Source organism: Vanessa tameamea, chromosome 9 (assembly GCF_037043105.1).
Source record: "Vanessa tameamea isolate UH-Manoa-2023 chromosome 9, ilVanTame1 primary haplotype, whole genome shotgun sequence".
NCBI lineage: Eukaryota > Metazoa > Arthropoda > Insecta > Lepidoptera > Nymphalidae > Vanessa > Vanessa tameamea.
Genome location: NC_087317.1, coordinates 3,751,441 through 3,772,636, shown reverse-complemented (window position 1 = coordinate 3,772,636; position 21,196 = coordinate 3,751,441). Strand labels below are relative to the sequence as shown.

The 21,196-nt window shown below is 30.6% G+C and overlaps 3 protein-coding genes across 3 annotated transcripts in view; 2 read left to right on the top strand and 1 right to left on the bottom strand.

Moving 5' to 3' along the window:
• Positions 1 to 11,590, top strand: part of LOC113394167 (uncharacterized) — a 34,755-nt gene extending 23,165 nt beyond the window's left edge. Inside the window, exons 4-7 of the mRNA XM_026631378.2 lie at positions 8,966 to 9,053; positions 9,130 to 9,234; positions 10,202 to 10,339; positions 10,753 to 11,590. Of these exons, the coding sequence (XP_026487163.2) occupies positions 8,966 to 9,053; positions 9,130 to 9,234; positions 10,202 to 10,339; positions 10,753 to 11,024 (603 nt within the window). The 3' untranslated portion in view covers positions 11,025 to 11,590. The remainder of the gene's footprint in view (positions 1 to 8,965; positions 9,054 to 9,129; positions 9,235 to 10,201; positions 10,340 to 10,752) is intronic.
• A 2,585-nt stretch (positions 11,591 to 14,175) lies between these two features.
• On the bottom strand, positions 14,176 to 16,177 carry LOC135193443 (uncharacterized). Its single transcript, XM_064215914.1, has 3 exons — positions 15,996 to 16,177; positions 15,014 to 15,271; positions 14,176 to 14,445 (listed from the first exon to the last, which is right to left on the bottom strand). Exons 1-3 carry the CDS (start codon positions 16,140 to 16,142, stop codon positions 14,257 to 14,259), a joined length of 594 nt encoding a protein of 197 aa, XP_064071984.1. The 5' UTR covers positions 16,143 to 16,177; the 3' UTR covers positions 14,176 to 14,256.
• Positions 16,178 to 16,643: 466 nt separating this feature from the next.
• LOC135193444 (uncharacterized) lies at positions 16,644 to 18,990 on the top strand. The gene is made up of 4 exons (XM_064215915.1): positions 16,644 to 16,730; positions 16,807 to 16,911; positions 17,879 to 18,016; positions 18,430 to 18,990. The coding sequence occupies exons 1-4, from the start codon at positions 16,691 to 16,693 to the stop codon at positions 18,699 to 18,701; spliced, it is 555 nt and encodes a 184-aa protein (XP_064071985.1). The 5' UTR covers positions 16,644 to 16,690; the 3' UTR covers positions 18,702 to 18,990.
• The last annotated feature ends 2,206 nt before the right edge of the window (positions 18,991 to 21,196 follow it).

Sequence of the window (21,196 nt, the reverse complement as noted above, 5' to 3'; positions counted from 1 at the left end):
ACAAACTATGTAATAATGTTTGGAGTCCAATTAAAATTATTGTGTATAATAATAATTAGTAATCTATTAATGTCGATTGTGATACTGCCTGTAAATAAAACATGAAGACACAAAAAAAAAAACAATAAAAACAAAATCTGGTTATTGATATATGTTTATATTAGTATTTTAGAATGAGCACTAATTGCGTAACTTACACACCTACTTACTGTCTTTTTCGTAAACGTGTCTGTGGGGAAAATTATTAAAGCGAAGCTAAATTAATTTTGTAAACACTAAAACATCCTTAGCTGGTCTCCCTCGGTGTACGTCGAGAGGCTCTGGGGAGCCAGTGTGCCATTCTATTAATTAAACTGCCCTTGAGGTACTTCTTAAAAGAAATAATCATACTATATACGTAAATAATAAAAGCTTACTTAAAAAAAAAAGAACTGTTAAGAACAAGCTATACGTATATAAATACCTTTTTCTGGTAGGATGTGTATGTGCAAGTCCGCCTGAGTAAGTATATACCACCCATTCATCAGATAACCTACCAGCAATACTTAGTATTGTTGTGTTCCGGTTTGAAGGGTAAGTGAGTCAGGGTAACTACAGGCACAAGGAAAATATTAACATCTTATCTCCCATTGTTGGTGAGGCATTGACGATGTAAGGAATGGTAAACATTACTTTGGACGCCAATGTCTATGGGCGATGATGATCTCTTATTACAGGTAGCCCATTGCACTGCCATTATATCTTCCTGGCAGATTTTGGTCACGTTGGCGATTCTCAACGGAGAATACCACACTATGCAGGATATGATATTTTAGTGCACAATTACGTGCCCAAACGCAGCTGAACTCTATTACCGTACCTAACATAATCCGATGAGACGGCAATTTAATAAATTCAGGCGCAGAACCAAAGCATTAAACCATATATTTAGCCTCCAAGCTTCAGGATGCTACTAATAATATCTTTACCGAAAAATCCAATAAATGTTTAATTGCCAGACCTCGACTACCTTACATGCTAGCGACAAGATCAACTACACAGTTAAAAATTACAACGCGATAGTTCCATCACTTGTGAAATTTACGCTTGAGAAATTTGTTCCATTGTATTTCCAAGTAATTTAAAACGTTTAGGCATTATGTAAAGTATGATAAAGAAATCTTTCAAAACAATTAAACTTTAATGTAACAACATAAAATATTATTCTCTTCTCTTTACGGTAAATATTTGCTACGGAACATAAACACACTTTCGTCGCAATATCTACGTTTTAATTATTACTTTACATTGATCCATGACTTTTGATCTTACCGAAGAAACCAATAAATGTAATTGATATTTTATCAATATCTACTTTTTATTATCCATGTTTATCTACTATAAAATGTAACTTGGTGTTAAAAGGAATGCTTATCTTCATAACACATTAAATATGAATTACTTAATTGGGTAAACTTATGTGGAATACATAAAAATAATTTTATACTGGGCATGTGCCCAGGGCCCCCGTTGTCAAGGGGCCCCCGAATAGCTACCAATGCTCTTTTTGGTAATGTTATTGGCGGTGTAACGTCCCGCGAGGTAATGGAGGAAGGACGGCATAAAATATAAGTTCTTGTGCCTAAGAGCCTAGAATTTTCTTAAAATATATTTTTATTCGATTTCAAGAGAATGTCAACTAAAATATAATACAATAACGCTTTTTATACGAAGAAAGGTTTTAGACTTAATAAAATATCACACTACGACCCACGAGGGCGTAGAAGTAACGTTACGCTTATGTGTCTGAATCAGCGCGGAGCAGCTCGTTTTAGAACGAATAAATATTGTTTCAAATTAAACGTTTGATAATTAATAATATATGTATGTATGTATTGGCTTATCTCTTAGGAGTTTGTTAAAACAACCCGTTCCAAGTAGTATAGTCAAGGGAAAAAATAACTATTGCATAAACTGTAGTAGGTATTCTCTATCCCAATAATACACGGATATATATATATACTTTTATGTATGTTTGGGTATAACTCTGTCATATTACCAAAATTTTATTCTGAATTATCCCATTTAAATTTTGTAATGAATTAATTATGCATTTTATTGGACAAAAGAAAAATAAATACATTTTTTTTAAACTATAATATTTAAGTAGGATAATGAATAATACCATAAGTCTATTAAATATTAACAGAAAAATATTTTTTGTTAATTAATCCAGCTCCATACCCGCAGGTCTTAATCCAACGTAACAAAATAATTAATTTGCTAATTGGACAAACAAAAACTGTTTGAAATTTTAACCACTCATGAAAATATTACGCAGCTTAATTCGCGACGAAGGTTTTTTAAACATGCTTCAAAAGAATAATATGATTATTCGTAACTTTTATAAGGGTGAAAATGGTTTTCTTATCACAAATGATATTAAGATTTATTCTCATAATAATTGACGTATAAAATATGCGTAATGCAAACAGACTTTTTTTTTCATGTTTCGTTGCATTTTCATTTGCTTTCATTTTTAAATTAATTTTTAAGTTCAATTACTTCTTCCTAGCTACACAATTAATTTTGGTGCCGATTTTTCATATTTGGATTTTTTTGCCACAGTATTTAAGGTATATATTATACTTTAACATTGTCGTATATATATTTATATTTAATATAATAGATACATTTTAATTTTAAATTAATTGCAGCATATGCGAAATAGACCATCCGCGATTTAGACTATCGGCTTCTTAATACATTAAAGTAAAGTTTAATATTTTGTTTTTAGTTAACTACTTTTTTCATCTACATTTCGATTAAATAGAAAAGGCTGCACAAAGACTGACATTTCAATTATGCGATCCTATTTAAACTACTCGCTTCTAAGTAGCGACAAGCGTATTTAAGTAAAGAAATGTAAAGATATAGATAGCATCGTGACATTTAAATAAAGCATACCTTAAACCTTTAAAGATATAATAATAAAATATAAACTCAATATTACATTTTTTTTTTCTAGAAAGAAGTCGTTAATACTGCTTTGTCCCGATCTCTGTAGCGCGCCTTTATCGCTCATTCGTTTTCATCTTCCCTCAAGTGCGTTCTTGTTGAAAATTATTATTTTAAAATGTAAGAGAAATTCCGAAACCGAACGAAGCGTCTCATTTTCACGCTTCTATTTATATTTTCATTTTCGACGTTTGACGTTCTTTTTTTGTTTGACGTTCTTTGTTATACGAATGATTTATTAAAAAAAAATTGCGTACAAATTCGAGTTTATATACATTTATACACTTAATCTAAATATTTTAATAATATGAATATCTCTGAAATTAACGGATTATTATTTAAATGATCCACCTGATGGTAAGTGCCACCACTACCAATATACTTCCCTTACGTCGCCAATGCGCCATCAACCTTGTTATCTAAGATTTTAAGTCCCTGCACAAAAATCCAATCATGAAGGGGTGGTACCTACGCAATCAGAATTGGACAAAGTCTAAATGTTAATTTATAGATAAATTATTTTAAAAAATATCACTACGCAACGAAAAGAACTAAAACTATAATTATAATTAACCTTTATATTAAGTCCATCCACCATAAATAAAAATACCAATACGAAAGTTGAATTTTTACATATTAACGATATGAAACTTATTAACTGTAGTTGACGAATAACCTTGACTTGTGTGCACGCGATGTAAGGTTAACATGAAATGTTTCCTAAAAAATGTTATCAAATATTTTTTCTTATTACCTAAACTAGATGTATTATATGTGACAAAATAATCAACTAACATACCTTTTATCTTGAAATTATAAACTAAAATAATAAAAGTTCGCGAATTTGAAGTAAAACCTTACCCGTTATAATATACATTCCTAGCGTGTTTAATATGAAGGTTGAAATAAAGAAAATCACTATAATTATAGTCTGAGAGAACAAAGCTACTTTTGTTGTAATTACCAAAATATATACAAGAGCGAAACGATACTCACGACATTGTAACAACTCACTTTGCGAAATTATTGTTTCATTCAGATCAAACGAACAAGCTAAAAAATATGATTTTTAACAAGAACAAGCTAAAAAATCATATTGTTCAAAATGAAAGTAACAAACTTCAATATAAAACTGTGATCGTTGCATAAGAATAGAAAAAAGCGCTATAAAGGTTGACATTTCAGTTGTTTCTCCCACGAGATTCGGATCACGTGAACCGAGCAGGAACTTAGCTGCTATGAACTTTACAGGAAAAGTCATAAAGAATATTTCACACGTAACATTTTGACGACTACGATAGACGTAATGGTTTTCATTATTCGTATTATTTTTCATCGAGGTCAGCTTTTATATTAAATGTTATTATTTAGAAGTAAGTTTAACAAGTTGAGTTGATAGGAAGGAAAACGTAGTTAGTCCTTGGCCTTATAACTATGGTAATGGTATTTTGCTTTTATTTCAAGGACGGAAATTTAAACCGGGTATAGAAAACATAATACTATGACATTTTATTAACGACATAATGTAAGACGCATACACTGCTATAAATAAATCTAAAGTAATTACAATTTTCCCAAGTCGTATCGGTTCGGAAAAACCGATACTTACGACTTGGGAACCTTCAAGAAAAGAGCGTACTCCTTCCTGAAAGGCCGGCAACGCACCTGCAAGCCCCCCGATGTTGCAGATGTCCATGGGCGGTGGCAGTCACTTTCCATCAGGTGAGCCTCCTGCTCGTTTGCCACCTATCACATAAAAAAACAAAAATTAAACATAAATGTAAAATATTTAATGATCTTCGATAATTATTATCATGATCAATAATAAACATTAATTTAATTAAGTAAGTTAAGGTTTTAATTACAAGGTTGACACAGCATCACTTAAAGAAACATTATGAACAATTCTTATAAGTGTACGTTTAGATTTAATTCCCTTCAGTTAACACTTAAATGGTACTTAAATATTCAAAATAAAGCATTTTAATAATAAAAAACCTACTCATTAAAAAAATGTACATAATATTCATAAAGAAACTTTTTATGAAATTGAAATTACTTGACATTTACTCACATGAAAAGATATATTTAATGAATTATGAGTTATAAAACGTTTTTGTTACTTCTAAAATTTTCTCTTTCAAAGAAAAGTTTTTATTGAAGTCGTGTTAGGTAACTGGGTCATTAATCAAAGTCTATATTTTCTAGACGTCTCTTAAAGCTCGCGAAATTTGAACTGAACAAATTGCGTCTTTAACTTAAGTAGAATATTTTTTGCATTTTGCTTACATAATATGGCCATTTTAATCCAGGGCTATCTAATAAAATTTAATTAAAAATACTTCTAATGATTATTGTTAAGTTATAGTTCGCAATAAATTATATCAGATATAAAGTGTCTTATGATCTATCTACGACTATTTAATAGAGAGCGAATTGATTTAATATACTATGCTAGAGAGAGCGGAGTGCAGGTGTACTCACTGCTTGACCGATTTCTGCCACGTGGCCATTTTCAAAGTTCATAAGCCGGACCAACGTCTTTGAGCGCTTTTCGAGGAATGGTAGAGTTAACCTCCTAAGTTTCAAACTTGGTCCGCTACTGGTAACTTCTTGACAGTAACTTAATAACTCCCTATAGAGGTCCGACCTGGGCTTTTAACTGATGATTTCAGGTTATGTATAAACTTTATTGCTAAACTACTCACTATATACAAGTTTGCTACTAAAAAGCGGGTTGCAGACTGATAACTCAGTTAAATTGGTGTTGGTTAGCTCGCATAGGTGACGCAATTTTTCATACTTTTGTGCAGGCTGCAATCTATGTGTATCCCGATGAGCAGCTTACTGCCAAAGTTTTTCTCTTAACATTACCTCCGCAGACATTTTTAACTTTGCCGTTTCATAAATTCAAAATATTTGTAAAAAATACATTGGTAAAGAAGGCATATTATTCGATACAAGATTGTATGGATGATAAAAAAGTGTGGAGTTAATGCTTGTTGACTTCCAGGCAGGATATATTACATACATATATAATTGTATTTAACTAACATGACTGTATTTTTAGATGTTCAAAAAGAGTAACTACTGAGTTTCTTGCCGGTTCTTCTCGGTAGAATCTACATTCCGAACCAGTGGTAGCTTCACTTAATATATTTTGTTAAGTGACGATTCAAAAGTGCGTACTTCAATAAAGTATATTTTGATTTGATTTGATTTGATCTAAAGTTTCCATAATTAACAAATGTCATAACATATATAAATAATATGTCCATGTGTTACAATTGTAAGCGGCAATGTAACAATAATCTGTGCCAATTCTATTAATAGTTTTAACTTAATTCGGAAAACATTCAATCAGTATGCAAAGTGATTGAAGTATGCCATAAACATCCTACTACTGGGCAAAAAGTTTCCATAATGAGAACGAGAAACTTTATTTCACGATACTGTTCTACTTCTGGTTGGTAGTAATTACATTTTTTTTTTGTGATATAGGTAGGTTGACGAGCAAATAGGCCACCTGATGGTTAGTGGTCACCAGCACCCATAGACAATGGCACTATAAGAAATATTAACCATTGCTTTGATGCGCCACCTTGGGAATCTAGTAGAATTTTATCCGGTATTCAGTATTTATCGGCATGAAACTGGATACAAGCGTGATGCTTGCCTAGATTTTATTGGGTTCAAGGCTCTTATTTTATATTTTAATTAACATAAATCAAACCAAATCTATTACACACTTAACAATTTTACACAATTATATTCTTATCAAGCTACATTTGAAATAGAGATCGTAAAACGATTGGTATGAAGGTCGATAGAGTAATATCTAGAAGCGATGCGAAGAAATTTTTGCTTTGGCCTTGAAACCTGGCAACCAATAGTGCGACTTCCGTATTATTGTATGGCTGTCGGTTCATTTCTATTTTCAATTGCTTCATAACAATGAACTAGAATTTCTATTGAAGAAAATCTTCACCTTTTATATTTGTCTAGTTCATCAAAAAGACATCATACAGTAACACAGAAACAGCCTGTAAATTTCCCACTGCCGGGCTAAGGTCTCTCGCTTTAAGGAGAAGGTTTGGAGTTTAATCCACCACGCTGCTCCAATGCGGGTTGGTGGATACACATGTGTCAGAATTTCGTTCTAACCACTGGGCCATCTCGGCTCAAAAGATATCAATATTATCTTGAAGTACTATAATAAACTACTATACTGGTTTGTAAATGTTCCATTGTTGGGTAAAAAGTATCTTTATGATTGTCCTTCAATATGGGTCATTATACATATGTATGTCAGTAATTTACCCGACATAGGTAATAAGCAAGTTTCCTAGCTATGTTTTCATTAACCAATAATCATGAAATTAATTACAAAAAAGAATAATGAATGATCTGGTCTCTGTAATATGAAGAATGAAAATATTATATACATATTACGGTATTATTCATGACTTCAACCTGCAATTCCCTATGGCGGTCCGTAATTACAATTAAAACACGAACAAATTCGCATAAGTAATAATTGGCATACTTTACTCTAGCCGTACGTATTACTGTACTTATTATGCACTGAATTATAGAAACTAAGGAAATATTCCATATTTTTAATAACTTAATACAGATAACATCCATACCAAGATATATGATGTATTATGTTTTAAATTCGCAATCAACAGCGTGAAATAACACTACAAAAAAAAGAAAATGGATGCATGTCTGTGACGATACAATTAATTTATAACATAAAATAATTCCGACATTTTCTATAAAGCAAGCAATACAGTCTTTGGAAATTTCCTACTTGTTAAAAGGTTTTTGAGCAATTTATTGCCAGTATTAAATATAATGTTAGTATAAGGTTATAATGCTAATCTAGATATTACCTAAATAAAATTACATACTTGGTTTTATATAAATAGATGCCCGAGACTGACGATGCCTCGGGGCCTCTACTTATAGTAATCCGGCCGTGGCAGCCAGCTGTCTTCACTTCAATATTTAAAGCGAACTTAAATATAATAAAACTATTAAATATTTACTGACGTCCCAAAGAGGTTTATTTCAAAATATATAAATATAATATTAGTTTTACAAAATGACTTATAGATCGAAAGACACACGGTCGTGTAATGTTATTTAAATATACTTTAAATAATACAAATAATTACGGGCTTGTATATAAAATAAAAATCATGTATATTTCTTACATTATTCATTTTCAAAAAAAAATATTTCTATAATACTAGTTCTACACTAGAAATAAAATAAGTACAATACATTTTTGAATAAAATCCCATTGATTTTAACTAACAATAATGTTGATTTAATTTTAATATAATAGATATTCGTAACCTAACATACATAATTGTAATCATGTTCACAAAATAATAGTTCCAAGCTGTAAGAAGCCCCATTCGTACGCGGATTACAAAGAAACCCATTGTTCTAAAGTAGGAAGCGAAAGGAAATATAATATTTCTTAACGATTGCTGCTATATTTATCTATAACATTAAAAAAATTAACTCATATAATATGACTAGTTTAATTTCATATATAGTCGGAACCCGCAAGACAGGCTTGCCTAGTGCGGGACCACTGGATGTTTTGTGACTATCTTAACTTTTCATGTCAATAAATTTATTTATTTAAATGCGCCCTTGTAAAGTTAAAACATTTTTTTTGTTGTTGGGTTTTTATGTTACGAATGTTTGTATTCATAGTATCGTATTTCGGGGTCCTATTCACTCTCTCCGAATAATAACAATGAATATTTCGAAATTGTTATGATTCTTATATAAACTGATTTCTGAGATGGCGGCGTTAGGGCGGTTATTTCCGAACAGACATTACAAGTCAATTAATGCATACATATGTAGTATTACATTATATTATATATATTTTGATTGAACCACTCGTGAAGAATCAATAATACTTTTTTCTTTTTTATTTTAGATTGGAGATTCACACTCTCGGAAAGGCGGTGGCACATTTTTAGTTCCCATGAATGGAGGTATTTGGACCATGTGCGTGTCTTTAGAAGGTAAATTCTTAAATATATTTGTAATATAATATGAATATTCAAATAAAAAAGATTTTCAATATAATATAATTTATAGAGGAAGAAGTGTCAATATTGGCGAGAGCCGGATTTCCGACAGAGCCGCTGTGCACAAACTACTTGGCAGATGACGAAGATGAACAGAGAGGAGATTGGCAACATCGTAAGTAAAAGAAATTTTACAGACTAATTAGATTGTGGTTTAATAATAGTAAAAAGCCATTTTATCAAGATGTTTAAATTACAAAGTAAACAAAAATATTTTTAAATAAACGATACACAGCCGAAACGGCTTCGAGTTGAAAAAAATGTGATAAAAATACTTGATTATAATGTATAAATTGTGTTGATGCTTTTAAAAAGATCAAATAATTGCTAATCTTCATTTATAACGTTGAACTGGCCTAGGATTTTTATGAAATCTACGTCTTCCTGAATGCCTCAATAAAAACGCACAGATTAAACAGGAATAGATATGTAATTTGAAGCTTGAAATTACGTATGTTAAACAATACATTAATTGATTTTTAACTTAATTTCCGCTAAGCCTCAACGGATAGATCAAAACGTAAATATTAATTTATTTTGTATCAGTTCATGTATTAGTTACTGTATGTATGTAGTAAGGAATACGAATTTGATATTCATTTAGCTAATCGTAAATTGTTAGCGGAATGACGACTAATAAATTGGATGGTAAAAAACAACGCATATTTTTTAGCAAGAAGCGTATAAAACATATCGCACTTTTTATTTAATTTTTGCTGTTATGATGGAATATGCTTTTAAATTTAACTATATCTATAAAAACATTGCTGTGTTAATTGAACGCACATTATTCAATAACCGCTGAATATATTGACATGAAATTTGTACCATTTTCCCAACATGCCTCACAGAAGCTTTTTGACAAAACATTATATATACAATACAATATATTTCAACGTGTAACGTAGCACAGCATCGCGTGACCGGTTCTGGTTTGCTAGTGTCATAATAGAAGAACATGCGTAAATTGGAATGCAAATTAATAGATACCATAAGGATATAACGCACATGTTAAACGTTACATATTTCGAATGTACCTTGATTTTATTGAGATCAATTTAATAAAGATAGTATATTTATAGGTATGCAGAACCTGTCCATATCGTGTGCGCTGGTGTGTCTCATCGTGTTAGGCAGCGCAGCGCTGGTCGGCGCTTTTGGCGTCTGCAAACATCAAATCAGCGCTGTGCTTGTTACTGGTGTCATGTATCTTTTAGCTGGTAAGTTATTGTAACTTTAAAAAATTAAAACAAGATACTACTAGTAAGATCTTGCAAACACTTTTGAATCATCATTTTCAAAAGATAAAATCAAAGTTTTTATCCCGGAAAAAGGTTTCGAGAAGAACCGACCAGAAATCTACAGTTACTGTTTCTATTCATGTAAAAGTCTATAATATACCTATTAAAATAAAAAAAGTATATATTAATCCTACTATAAAGAGTTGATACGAGTGCTATATGATATGTTTTAAAAAAAACTACATACATGTATATTTATAGTAAAAACAAGTCGTTGCAACAATTAATCTCTTTTTATTGAACTTTATATTGACTTTACAATCATATATTATTTCGAGTTTGATCCAAACGCGTGTTTAAATTGTAAATTCGGCCATTTCTTTCTTTTTCAGGGTTATTCGCAATGTTCACATTAATGATAATACATTTCAAGCGAGTCCAACGAGTGTCTACCCGAGGCAGTTCTCACGGCGATGACACCGCAGACGGCGTCATAGGTCCGCGTTACCCCGCATTCCCCTTACTATCCGCGAGAGAGTTTACGACATCGTGGTCGCTAGAGCTGGGGTGGGGAGGCGTGGCTTTAGCGACCACTACGTCACTTCTGTGGATATTGTTATCGAAGATCATGAGATACAATCCTATATCATCTATGTTGTTGTGAATTCGCATGATTATTATGCGTTTACACGGACGCGAGGGTAAAACTAAAAAAAAAAGATTTTAGAATGTTTAATGCAATAAATTAAATTTATACATAATATTACCTAAACAATATGCGCGTAAATCGTAATGAACCTAGTCCGTGTAAATGCTGGATAAAGTCAATTACGTTAATCCCAATATTTTTAGTAGGAAATTTCTACCCAGGCGCTTTTATATTGCGTCATAATTAAACATTAAATTTAAGTATAATTGACATAAACCGTCATTAAGAAAGCTTGAAAAAACAGCCTCCTACCCAAATAATTGTGAACCCAAAATGCCGCAACCAAATTTATAATTTATAGCACTTTACATTAGGCTTATCATTGTACAAAAGTAATAGCTTAGGCAGTCGCCGAGCTTGTTGCCGTCCATACAAAATTATATATTTACTTACTTAAACATTATATATAACTCATTTCTATTTTGTTTGTATTTGGCTGACATGACTACGTAAGAATATTTACAATGAATTTAAAACATCGCAAGTAATAAAACTTTGAGAATATGTGGCGCTTTCAAAAAAACAAGGTAAAATTAAGTTAAAATGTTATTGCTAATTAAAAAAAAATCTAAATCTAAATGATTTTTATTTTCAAAATCATTTTGGAATTTATATTGAAAATTTAAATGTTATATAAAATATTTTGAAATAATAAAAGGTATATATATACAATTAAGAACTTAAACGCGTATTTAAGTAAAAAATGCTAATAAGCATTTATTTATTTAGACCTTTTATATATACACAGGTCAGTATATTTCTTTACAACTTATTGCTTTTGGATTTTATTTTTTTCTATTAAATGCTGGGGCAACTAAAACGTTCATAACTGAGAGTGAACGCATTTCAGGGTACAAATATCACACAAATTACTCTATGCCATTTGCAACCTTGCTCTTTGTGTATTCATATACTTATACATTGAAAGGCGGCTTAAATATTAATTTGCAAGGTCTATTTTGTCCAAAATCACTGTTTCCGCCGATCTTGAGCTTAAAACTTATACTCTTAAATTATTAAATTGCATGATATTTTTTGTACTTGGCAATTCTACTATTTACCATACATAATACACTTATCTTTGTACATAAATCAAAATGCATTTGCTAGTTATGAAATTAAGACCTAGGTACACGTTAAGGCTCAGGGAAATTTGATTTCAAATAGTGATAAATATTTTTTTTTAACTGTTTCTTATGAATAAGTAGGTAACTACACGATTATGCCCCAAACATACTTGAAATAGCTTTTATAGATAAACATAAAATATTACAAAAAAATGTTCAGTTTCATAAACGATTCAATGTCAAAATATTACATAACTCATTATAGTAAAAAAGTCCAGAAAAAATCATAAATGTTAGTCAACCTTAGGTTACTTAACTTTTATATTAGAGGTTATCTGGTTCTATAAAAACTGATTTATTTATATAAAATCTGTATTGTACTAAAATTTAATTGTTTTCGAGTAATATACCTAAAGTTTGCCCGCCCATCTCACAAGTTAGGTGTAAGGTAAGCGATACTGTATAAATATTTAAAAGCAAAGTTGAGCGTTGTTTGAAAGTTGGTGCTGTGAGTTAATATTAGTTTTATTCATAGTAAATTTGTTAGCAAGATGAAGTAGAGTGATGTTAGTAAAAAAGTTTCATGAAAAATTGTTACAATGAGCGACCATAGATAACATTTAGATAACATTTAATTAGAAAAGTAGATACGAATACTAATCTCTCAAGAATATCTAAAAAAATACGTAGTGTAGTCAAAGTTTGTTCTAAGATATAATAACTTTAAGTCAATTTAAGGAATCGAAGTTAACAACATTATCCTATACGATATAGATGAAAAATATTGACAGGCCTGAGTGTATTAAGTTATTGATTTAATAATAATAAAAATAATACATCCAACAATTTAAACAGTGCTAGCACATGATATTTAATAATAAAAAAACCAAAGCTCAAATACCTAGTCATTTTGTTTATAAGGAAATCGCTTAAGTGCTGTCACATAAAAATTCTGATACATTATACATATATGCACAGGAATATACTAGCAGTTTGCACAATAGTCGATATAAAGTTACAAAAGACAAATATAATAATGTAGCTTATAAATTAGAGAATATTATAACAAAATGACAGAAGATATGCATTTTTTTTAATTATACAGAAAAAGGGCGGCATTCTTGAGGGCTAAAACCGCACTACTGAAAGGCATTAAAAAAAAATAAGCAAGTTATACGAGTATGTCTATTTTTATTTCAGTAACGAAAAAGAAAATATTGACTTCAGTTTTTTAGTACAAAAAAAAATGCTAAGAAGTAATGTAATAATTCTTCTCTTCTTTAATCACCTTAACAAAATTAATCGTTGTCTTTGCGGTTATAATGCGCAAAGATGATTATGATTGTTTAGTGATTTGTGATATTTTAAACTTTGTTAAGATGTTACACGAACCGTTCTGTATGAAATATTTTAGTGATATTTAGTCTAGATAAATTAACGAATAGCTTCTATGCACCTAATTAATGGCATTGTTTGTATTGAAATGTATAGTTTATTTGAATAAATGTTATTAATTATGTTAAATAATTTTCTAATGCATAAAGCAATATTATTTTGTTTAATATGTGTTTTATTTTCCCGAAATTAAATGTTTAAATATTTGGTTATAACAAAGAAAAGCCAACATATATGATATAATTTATTTTCTTATTACAAAATATAGGTACTTAAAATTATATGTACAGATTAAAAAATATGTATCAGAGATATAGAGTAGTCTAGATAACGCATGTTCTTTAAATAGTATTAAAACCGAGTGTCATCTTTTTTACACCTATGATGACGTCTCCCCAACCATCATAGACATCATAATAAATGATTTTAAAATTAATTACAGCTGTTTGAGCAACAAAATTACTTATCAATGGTAGGTAGTACCTCCATTAATTGGATTTACTGCCCTAGAAGAGTTTTTACAGTTGTTATAAACACAGCACAATTGGCATTTTTATATACTCGACGACACAACTCAACGCTGTCTAGATCGACTAGACAATAAAGTAGTAGCTCGATAAGTTTGTCGGACGACTTGCCGTATCTAGCTCTCTCTAAATCTGTGGTTCCACCGAAAATTATTTATACAGATGAAAATAATTTCGGTTTTAGATAATTTATATAGATTAATCTTCTGTATCTTTTAATAATTCGTCCTCGATGTCAACATCTTCCGCCTTCCGCTTCTTAGCTCTTGGTCTCTTGCCGTGCAACATTTCGAGTTTAATTTTTTTCGCCTTTTTCTTTTTCTCACGCAATTGAAGTTTTCTTTTAGCCGCTTTCTCTGGGTTGTTGACCTTTTCTTGTAGCAATAACTAAAACAATATAATATAGAGTTGCTTAGTATAGACAATTCATATCTGTGAAGTATGTTATTTACTTCATATGAAGTAAATTATGTCACAAATAAAAATAAATACTGAACAAAACCGAAACAAGTGAAAGATGATTTCCATGAGAAACTATCAATATACTCTAAAGGCTTTGCACAAGCCCGTCTAGGTAAGTACCTTCAATACTCTTCTAATATTGTACCGCCCTACAGCAACACAGCATTATTGTGTTCCGGTATGTAGAGCGAGTGAGACATTGTCACAACAGGCACAAGGGACATAACGTCTTAGCTCATAAGATAGTGCGCAATATCGCTGAGCTATTAGCAAATCACATAAATTACGTAAATCTAAGGTTCGTTTATTCCTAATTTAAATAGGCTATAGTTGCCCGTAAGTGGCAGTTCCAGTTTTTATTGAATTTTGATTACAAAGAGTAATAGATAGTATTAGCAGTATCGAGTTACAATAATAACTGTAGGCAATATGAGTCCGTTCCAAAATACATTTTTTTTTCATTCGGATACCTATAGTCTACATTTACACTAACCTTCTTTCGTTCAGCTCTTTTAATATTCAACCTCGTTTGAGCCTCAGCCGCCATCTTGCTGTATTCGATATCCCCGATTTTCCTTCTCAATTTCTTGCCCAATCTTCCTGCCAATTGTTTAGCGGGTGTCGCCGCCATTCCTTCGCCAGTGGAAAGTTCTCGAACAATCGGCGGCAGGAACACGTCGATTATAGTGAGAATCTCTTCAGGTGATAGTGAACTGATGACGTGTAGCCACATCGTGAATACGGCGTTTCTCTGTAACGTAAATTTTGTATAGTTATTTATCTGCATATATATTAATGTCTTTTAAAAAAAGTACTTTAATAGATAAAAAATAAATAAAAAAACATTGGGTGCCAACCATGGTTGGCTTTTAATAATGCTAATAATTTACATCACAGTATGTAGTAGGATTGGAAGTATATTCAAATATAGTAACTATATGTTTTATACGTTAGACAATCTATCATGAATCTTAAATCAACATTGTAAACTGACTAAAGAGCACAAAACAAGTAGAGCTTATGAGAACTTTTATAATTTCACGTTTCAGAATTCTAAAAGATCTAAAAAAATTGTATGAAAATTTTTGTAGTAATAAATTTTATGTTATAATAAATTTATACTTCTAATAAATAATATAGCCAACCACAACTTTTCATTTATAATATGCTAGCTATCCGACCCTGCTTCACACAGGTACAATTAGGGATATATACAACTTTTAGGTTGAAGAGCAAACTTAAAAATAAAAGTTCTTGTTTATTTTCCGTCTAGGAAAGTTGAAATTCCTCTTGAATCATGTATCCTCAATGCGTAGTTTAAGAGGTTTAAGCGTACAGACGGCGGGAAACGACTTTATTTTATACGATGTGGAGAAGCAATAATAAAAAAGGCGATTGAGTTGTTAAACGTGTAACGTAGACGATACATTTAGTTTTTTTATGAAGAAAATGAAAATTGACAGAGGCAAACTTACAATATTCATGCAGATAGGCGCTTTAACTACTTCGACGTTAACAGCCTTCCTTAACTTGAACAGTATCCATCTTATATTCACTTTCGAATTCGAATCTTCGATTGTTTCCTCTGTCTTTGTCTTGTTTGAAATTTTGAAACGCGGCATTTCATTCACAAGCTTCAATATTTGGAATAAGACATCTGTTATATTTATCTATAACATTAAAAAAATTAACTCATATAATATGACTAGTTTAATTTCATATATAGTCGGAACCCGCAAGACAGGCTTGCCTAGTGCGGGACCACTGGATGTTTTGTGACTATCTTAACTTTTCATGTCAATAAATTTATTTATTTAAATGCGCCCTTGTAAAGTTAAAACATTTTTTTTTGTTGTTGGGTTTTTATGTTACGAATGTTTGTATTCATAGTATCGTATTTCGGGGTCCTATTCACTCTCTCCGAATAATAACAATGAATATTTCGAAATTGTTATGATTCTTATATAAACTGATTTCTGAGATGGCGGCGTTAGGGCGGTTATTTCCGAACAGACATTACAAGTCAATTAATGCATACATATGTAGTATTACATTATATTATATATATTTTGATTGAACCACTCGTGAAGAATCAATAATACTTTTTTCTTTTTTATTTTAGATAGGAGATTCACACTCTCGGAAAGGCGGTGGCACATTTTTAGTTCCCATGAATGGAGGTATTTGGACCATGTGCGTGTCTTTAGAAGGTAAATTCTTAAATATATTTGTAATATAATATGAATATTCAAATAAAAAAGATTTTCAATATAATATAATTTATAGAGGAAGAAGTGTCAATATTGGCGAGAGCCGGATTTCCGACAGAGCCGCTGTGCACAAACTACTTGGCAGATGACGAAGATGAACAGAGAGGAGATTGGCAACATCGTAAGTAAAAGAAATTTTACAGACTAATTAGATTGTGGTTTAATAATAGTAAAAAGCCATTTTATCAAGATGTTTAAATTACAAAGTAAACAAAAATATTTTTAAATAAACGATACACAGCCGAAACGGCTTCGAGTTGAAAAAAATGTGATAAAAATACTTGATTATAATGTATAAATTGTGTTGATGCTTTTAAAAAGATCAAATAATTGCTAATCTTCATTTATAACGTTGAACTGGCCTAGGATTTTTATGAAATCTACGTCTTCCTGAATGCCTCAATAAAAACGCACAGATTAAACAGGAATAGATATGTAATTTGAAGCTTGTAATTACGTATGTTAAACAATACATTAATTGATTTTTAACTTAATTTCCGCTAAGCCTCAACGGATAGATCAAAACGTAAATATTAATTTATTTTGTATCAGTTCATGTATTAGTTACTGTATGTATGTAGTAAGGAATACGAATTTGATATTCATTTAGCTAATCGTAAATTGTTAACGGAATGACGACTAATAAATTGGATGGTAAAAAACAACGCATATTTTTTAGCAAGAAGCGTATAAAACATATCGCACTTTTTATTTTATTTTTGCTGTTATGATGGAATATGCTTTTAAATTTAACTATATCTATAAAAACATTGCTGTGTTAATTGAACGCACATTATTCAATAACCGCTGAATATATTGACATGAAATTTGTACCATTTTCCCAACATGCCTCACAGAAGCTTTTTGACAAAACATTATATATACAATACAATATATTTCAACGTGTAACGTAGCACAGCATCGCGTGACCGGTTCTGGTTTGCTAGTGTCATAATAGAAGAACATGCGTAAATTGGAATGCAAATTAATAGATACCATAAGGATATAACGCACATGTTAAACGTTACATATTTCGAATGTACCTTGATTTTATTGAGATCAATTTAATAAAGATAGTATATTTATAGGTATGCAGAACCTGTCCATATCGTGTGCGCTGGTGTGTCTCATCGTGTTAGGCAGCGCAGCGCTGGTCGGCGCTTTTGGCGTCTGCAAACATCAAATCAGCGCTGTGCTTGTTACTGGTGTCATGTATCTTTTAGCTGGTAAGTTATTGTAACTTTAAAAAATTAAAACAAGATACTACTAGTAAGATCTTGCAAACACTTTTGAATCATCATTTTCAAAAGATAAAATCAAAGTTTTTATCCCGGAAAAAGGTTTCGAGAAGAACCGACCAGAAATCTACAGTTACTGTTTCTATTCATGTAAAAGTCTATAATATACCTATTAAAATAAAAAAAGTATATATTAATCCTACTATAAAGAGTTGATACGAGTGCTATATGATATGTTTTAAAAAAAACTACATACATGTATATTTATAGTAAAAACAAGTCGTTGCAACAATTAATCTCTTTTTATTGAACTTTATATTGACTTTACAATCATATATTATTTCGAGTTTGATCCAAACGCGTGTTTAAATTGTAAATTCGGCCATTTCTTTCTTTTTCAGGGTTATTCGCAATGTTCACATTAATGATAATACATTTCAAGCGAGTCCAACGAGTGTCTACCCGAGGCAGTTCTCACGGCGATGACACCGCAGACGGCGTCATAGGTCCGCGTTACCCCGCATTCCCCTTACTATCCGCGAGAGAGTTTACGACATCGTGGTCGCTAGAGCTGGGGTGGGGAGGCGTGGCTTTAGCGACCACTACGTCACTTCTGTGGATATTGTTATCGAAGATCATGAGATACAATCCTATATCATCTATGTTGTTGTGAATTCGCATGATTATTATGCGTTTACACGGACGCGAGGGTAAAACTAAAAAAAAAAAGATTTTAGAATGTTTAATGCAATAAATTAAATTTATACATAATATTACCTAAACAATATACGCGTAAATCGTAATGAGCCTAGTCCGTGTAAATGCTGGATAAAGTCAATTACGTTAATCCCAATATTTTAAGTAGGAAATTTCTACCCAGGCGCTTTTATATTGCGTCATAATTAAACATTAAATTTAAGTATAATTGACATAAACCGTCATTAAGAAAGCTTGAAAAAACAGCCTCCTACCCAAATAATTGTGAACCCAAAATGCCGCAACCAAATTTATAATTTATAGCACTTTACATTAGGCTTATCATTGTACAAAAGTAATAGCTTAGGCAGTCGCCGAGCTTGTTGCCGTCCATACAAAATTATATATTTACTTACTTAAACATTATATATAACTCATTTCTATTTTGTTTGTATTTGGCTGACGTGACTACGTAAGAATATTTACAATGAATTTAAAACATCGCAAGTAATAAAACTTTGAGAATATGTGGCGCTTTCAAAAAAACAAGGTAAAATTAAGTTAAAATGTTATTGCTAATTAAAAAAAAATCTAAATCTAAATGATTTTTATTTTCAAAATCATTTTGGAATTTATATTGAAAATTTAAATGTTATATAAAATATTTTGAAATAATAAAAGGTATATATATACAATTAAGAACTTAAACGCGTATTTAAGTAAAAAATGCTAATAAGCATTTATTTATTTAGACCTTTTATATATACACAGGTCAGTATATTTCTTTACAACTTATTGCTTTTGGATTTTATTTTTTTCTATTAAATGCTGGGGCAACTAAAACGTTCATAACGGAGAGTGAACGCATTTCAGGGTACAAATATCACACAAATTACTCTATGCCATTTGCAACCTTGCTCTTTGTGTATTCATATACTTATACATTGAAAGGCGGCTTAAATATTATTTTGCAAGGTCTATTTTGTCCAAAATCACTGTTTCCGCCGATCTTGAGCTTAAAACTTATACTCTTAAATTATTAAATTGCATGATATTTTTTGTACTTGGCAATTCTACTATTTACCATACATAATACACTTATCTTTGTACATAAATCAAAATGCATTTACTAGTTATGAAATTAAGACCTAGGTACACGTTAAGGCTCAGGGAAATTTGATTTCAAATAGTGATAAATATTTTTTTTTAACTATTTCTTATGAATAAGTAGGTAACTACACGATTATGCCCCAAACATACTTGAAATAGCTTTTATAGATAAACATAAAATATTACAAAAAAATGTTCAGTTTCATAAACGATTCAATGTCAAAATATTACATAACTCATTATAGTAAAAAAGTCCAGAAAAAATCATAAATGTTAGTCAACCTTAGGTTACTTAACTTTTATATTAGAGGTTATCTGGTTCTATAAAAACTGATTTATTTATATAAAATCTGTATTGTACTAAAATTTAATTGTTTTCGAGTAATATACCTAAAGTTTGCCCGCCCATCTCACAAGTTAGGTGTAAGGTAAGCGATACTGTATAAATATTTAAAAGCAAAGTTGAGCGTTGTTTGAAAGTTGGTGCTGTGAGTTAATATTAGTTTTATTCATAGTAAATTTGTTAGCAAGATGAAGTAGAGTGATGTTAGTAAAAAAGTTTGATGAAAAATTGTTACAATGAGCGACCATAGATAACATTTAGATAACATTTAATTAGAAAAGTAGATACGAATACTAATCTCTCAAGAATATCTAAAAAAATACGTAGTGTAGTCAAAGTTTGTTCTAAGATATAATAACTTTAAGTCAATTTAAGGAATCGAAGTTAACAACATTATCCTATACGATATATGTAGATGAAAAATATTGACAGGCCTGAGTGTATTAAGGTATTAATTTAAATAATAATAAAAATAATACATCCAACAATTTAAACACTGCTAGCACATGATATTTAATAATAAAAAAACCAAAGCTCAAATACCTAGTCATTTTGTTTATAAGGAAATCGCTTAAGTGCTGTCACATAAAAATTCTGAAACATTATACATATATGCACAGGAATATACTAGCAGTTTGCACAATTGTCGATATAAAGTTACAAAAGACAAATATAATAATGTAGTTTATAAATTAGAGAATATTATAACAAAATGACAGAAGATATGCATTTTTTTTAATTATACAGAAAAAGGGCGGCATTCTTGAGGGCTAAAACCGCACTACTGAAAGGCATTAAAAAAAATAAGCAAGTTATACGAGTATGTCTATTTTTATTTCAGTAACGGAAAAGAAAATATTGACTTCAGTTTTTTAATACAAAAAAAAAATGCTAAGAAGTAATGTAATAATTCTTCTCTTCTTTAATCACCTTAACAAAATTAATCGTTGTCTTTGCGGTTATAATGCGCAAAGATGATTATGATTGTTTAGTGATTTGTGATATTTTAAACTTTGTTA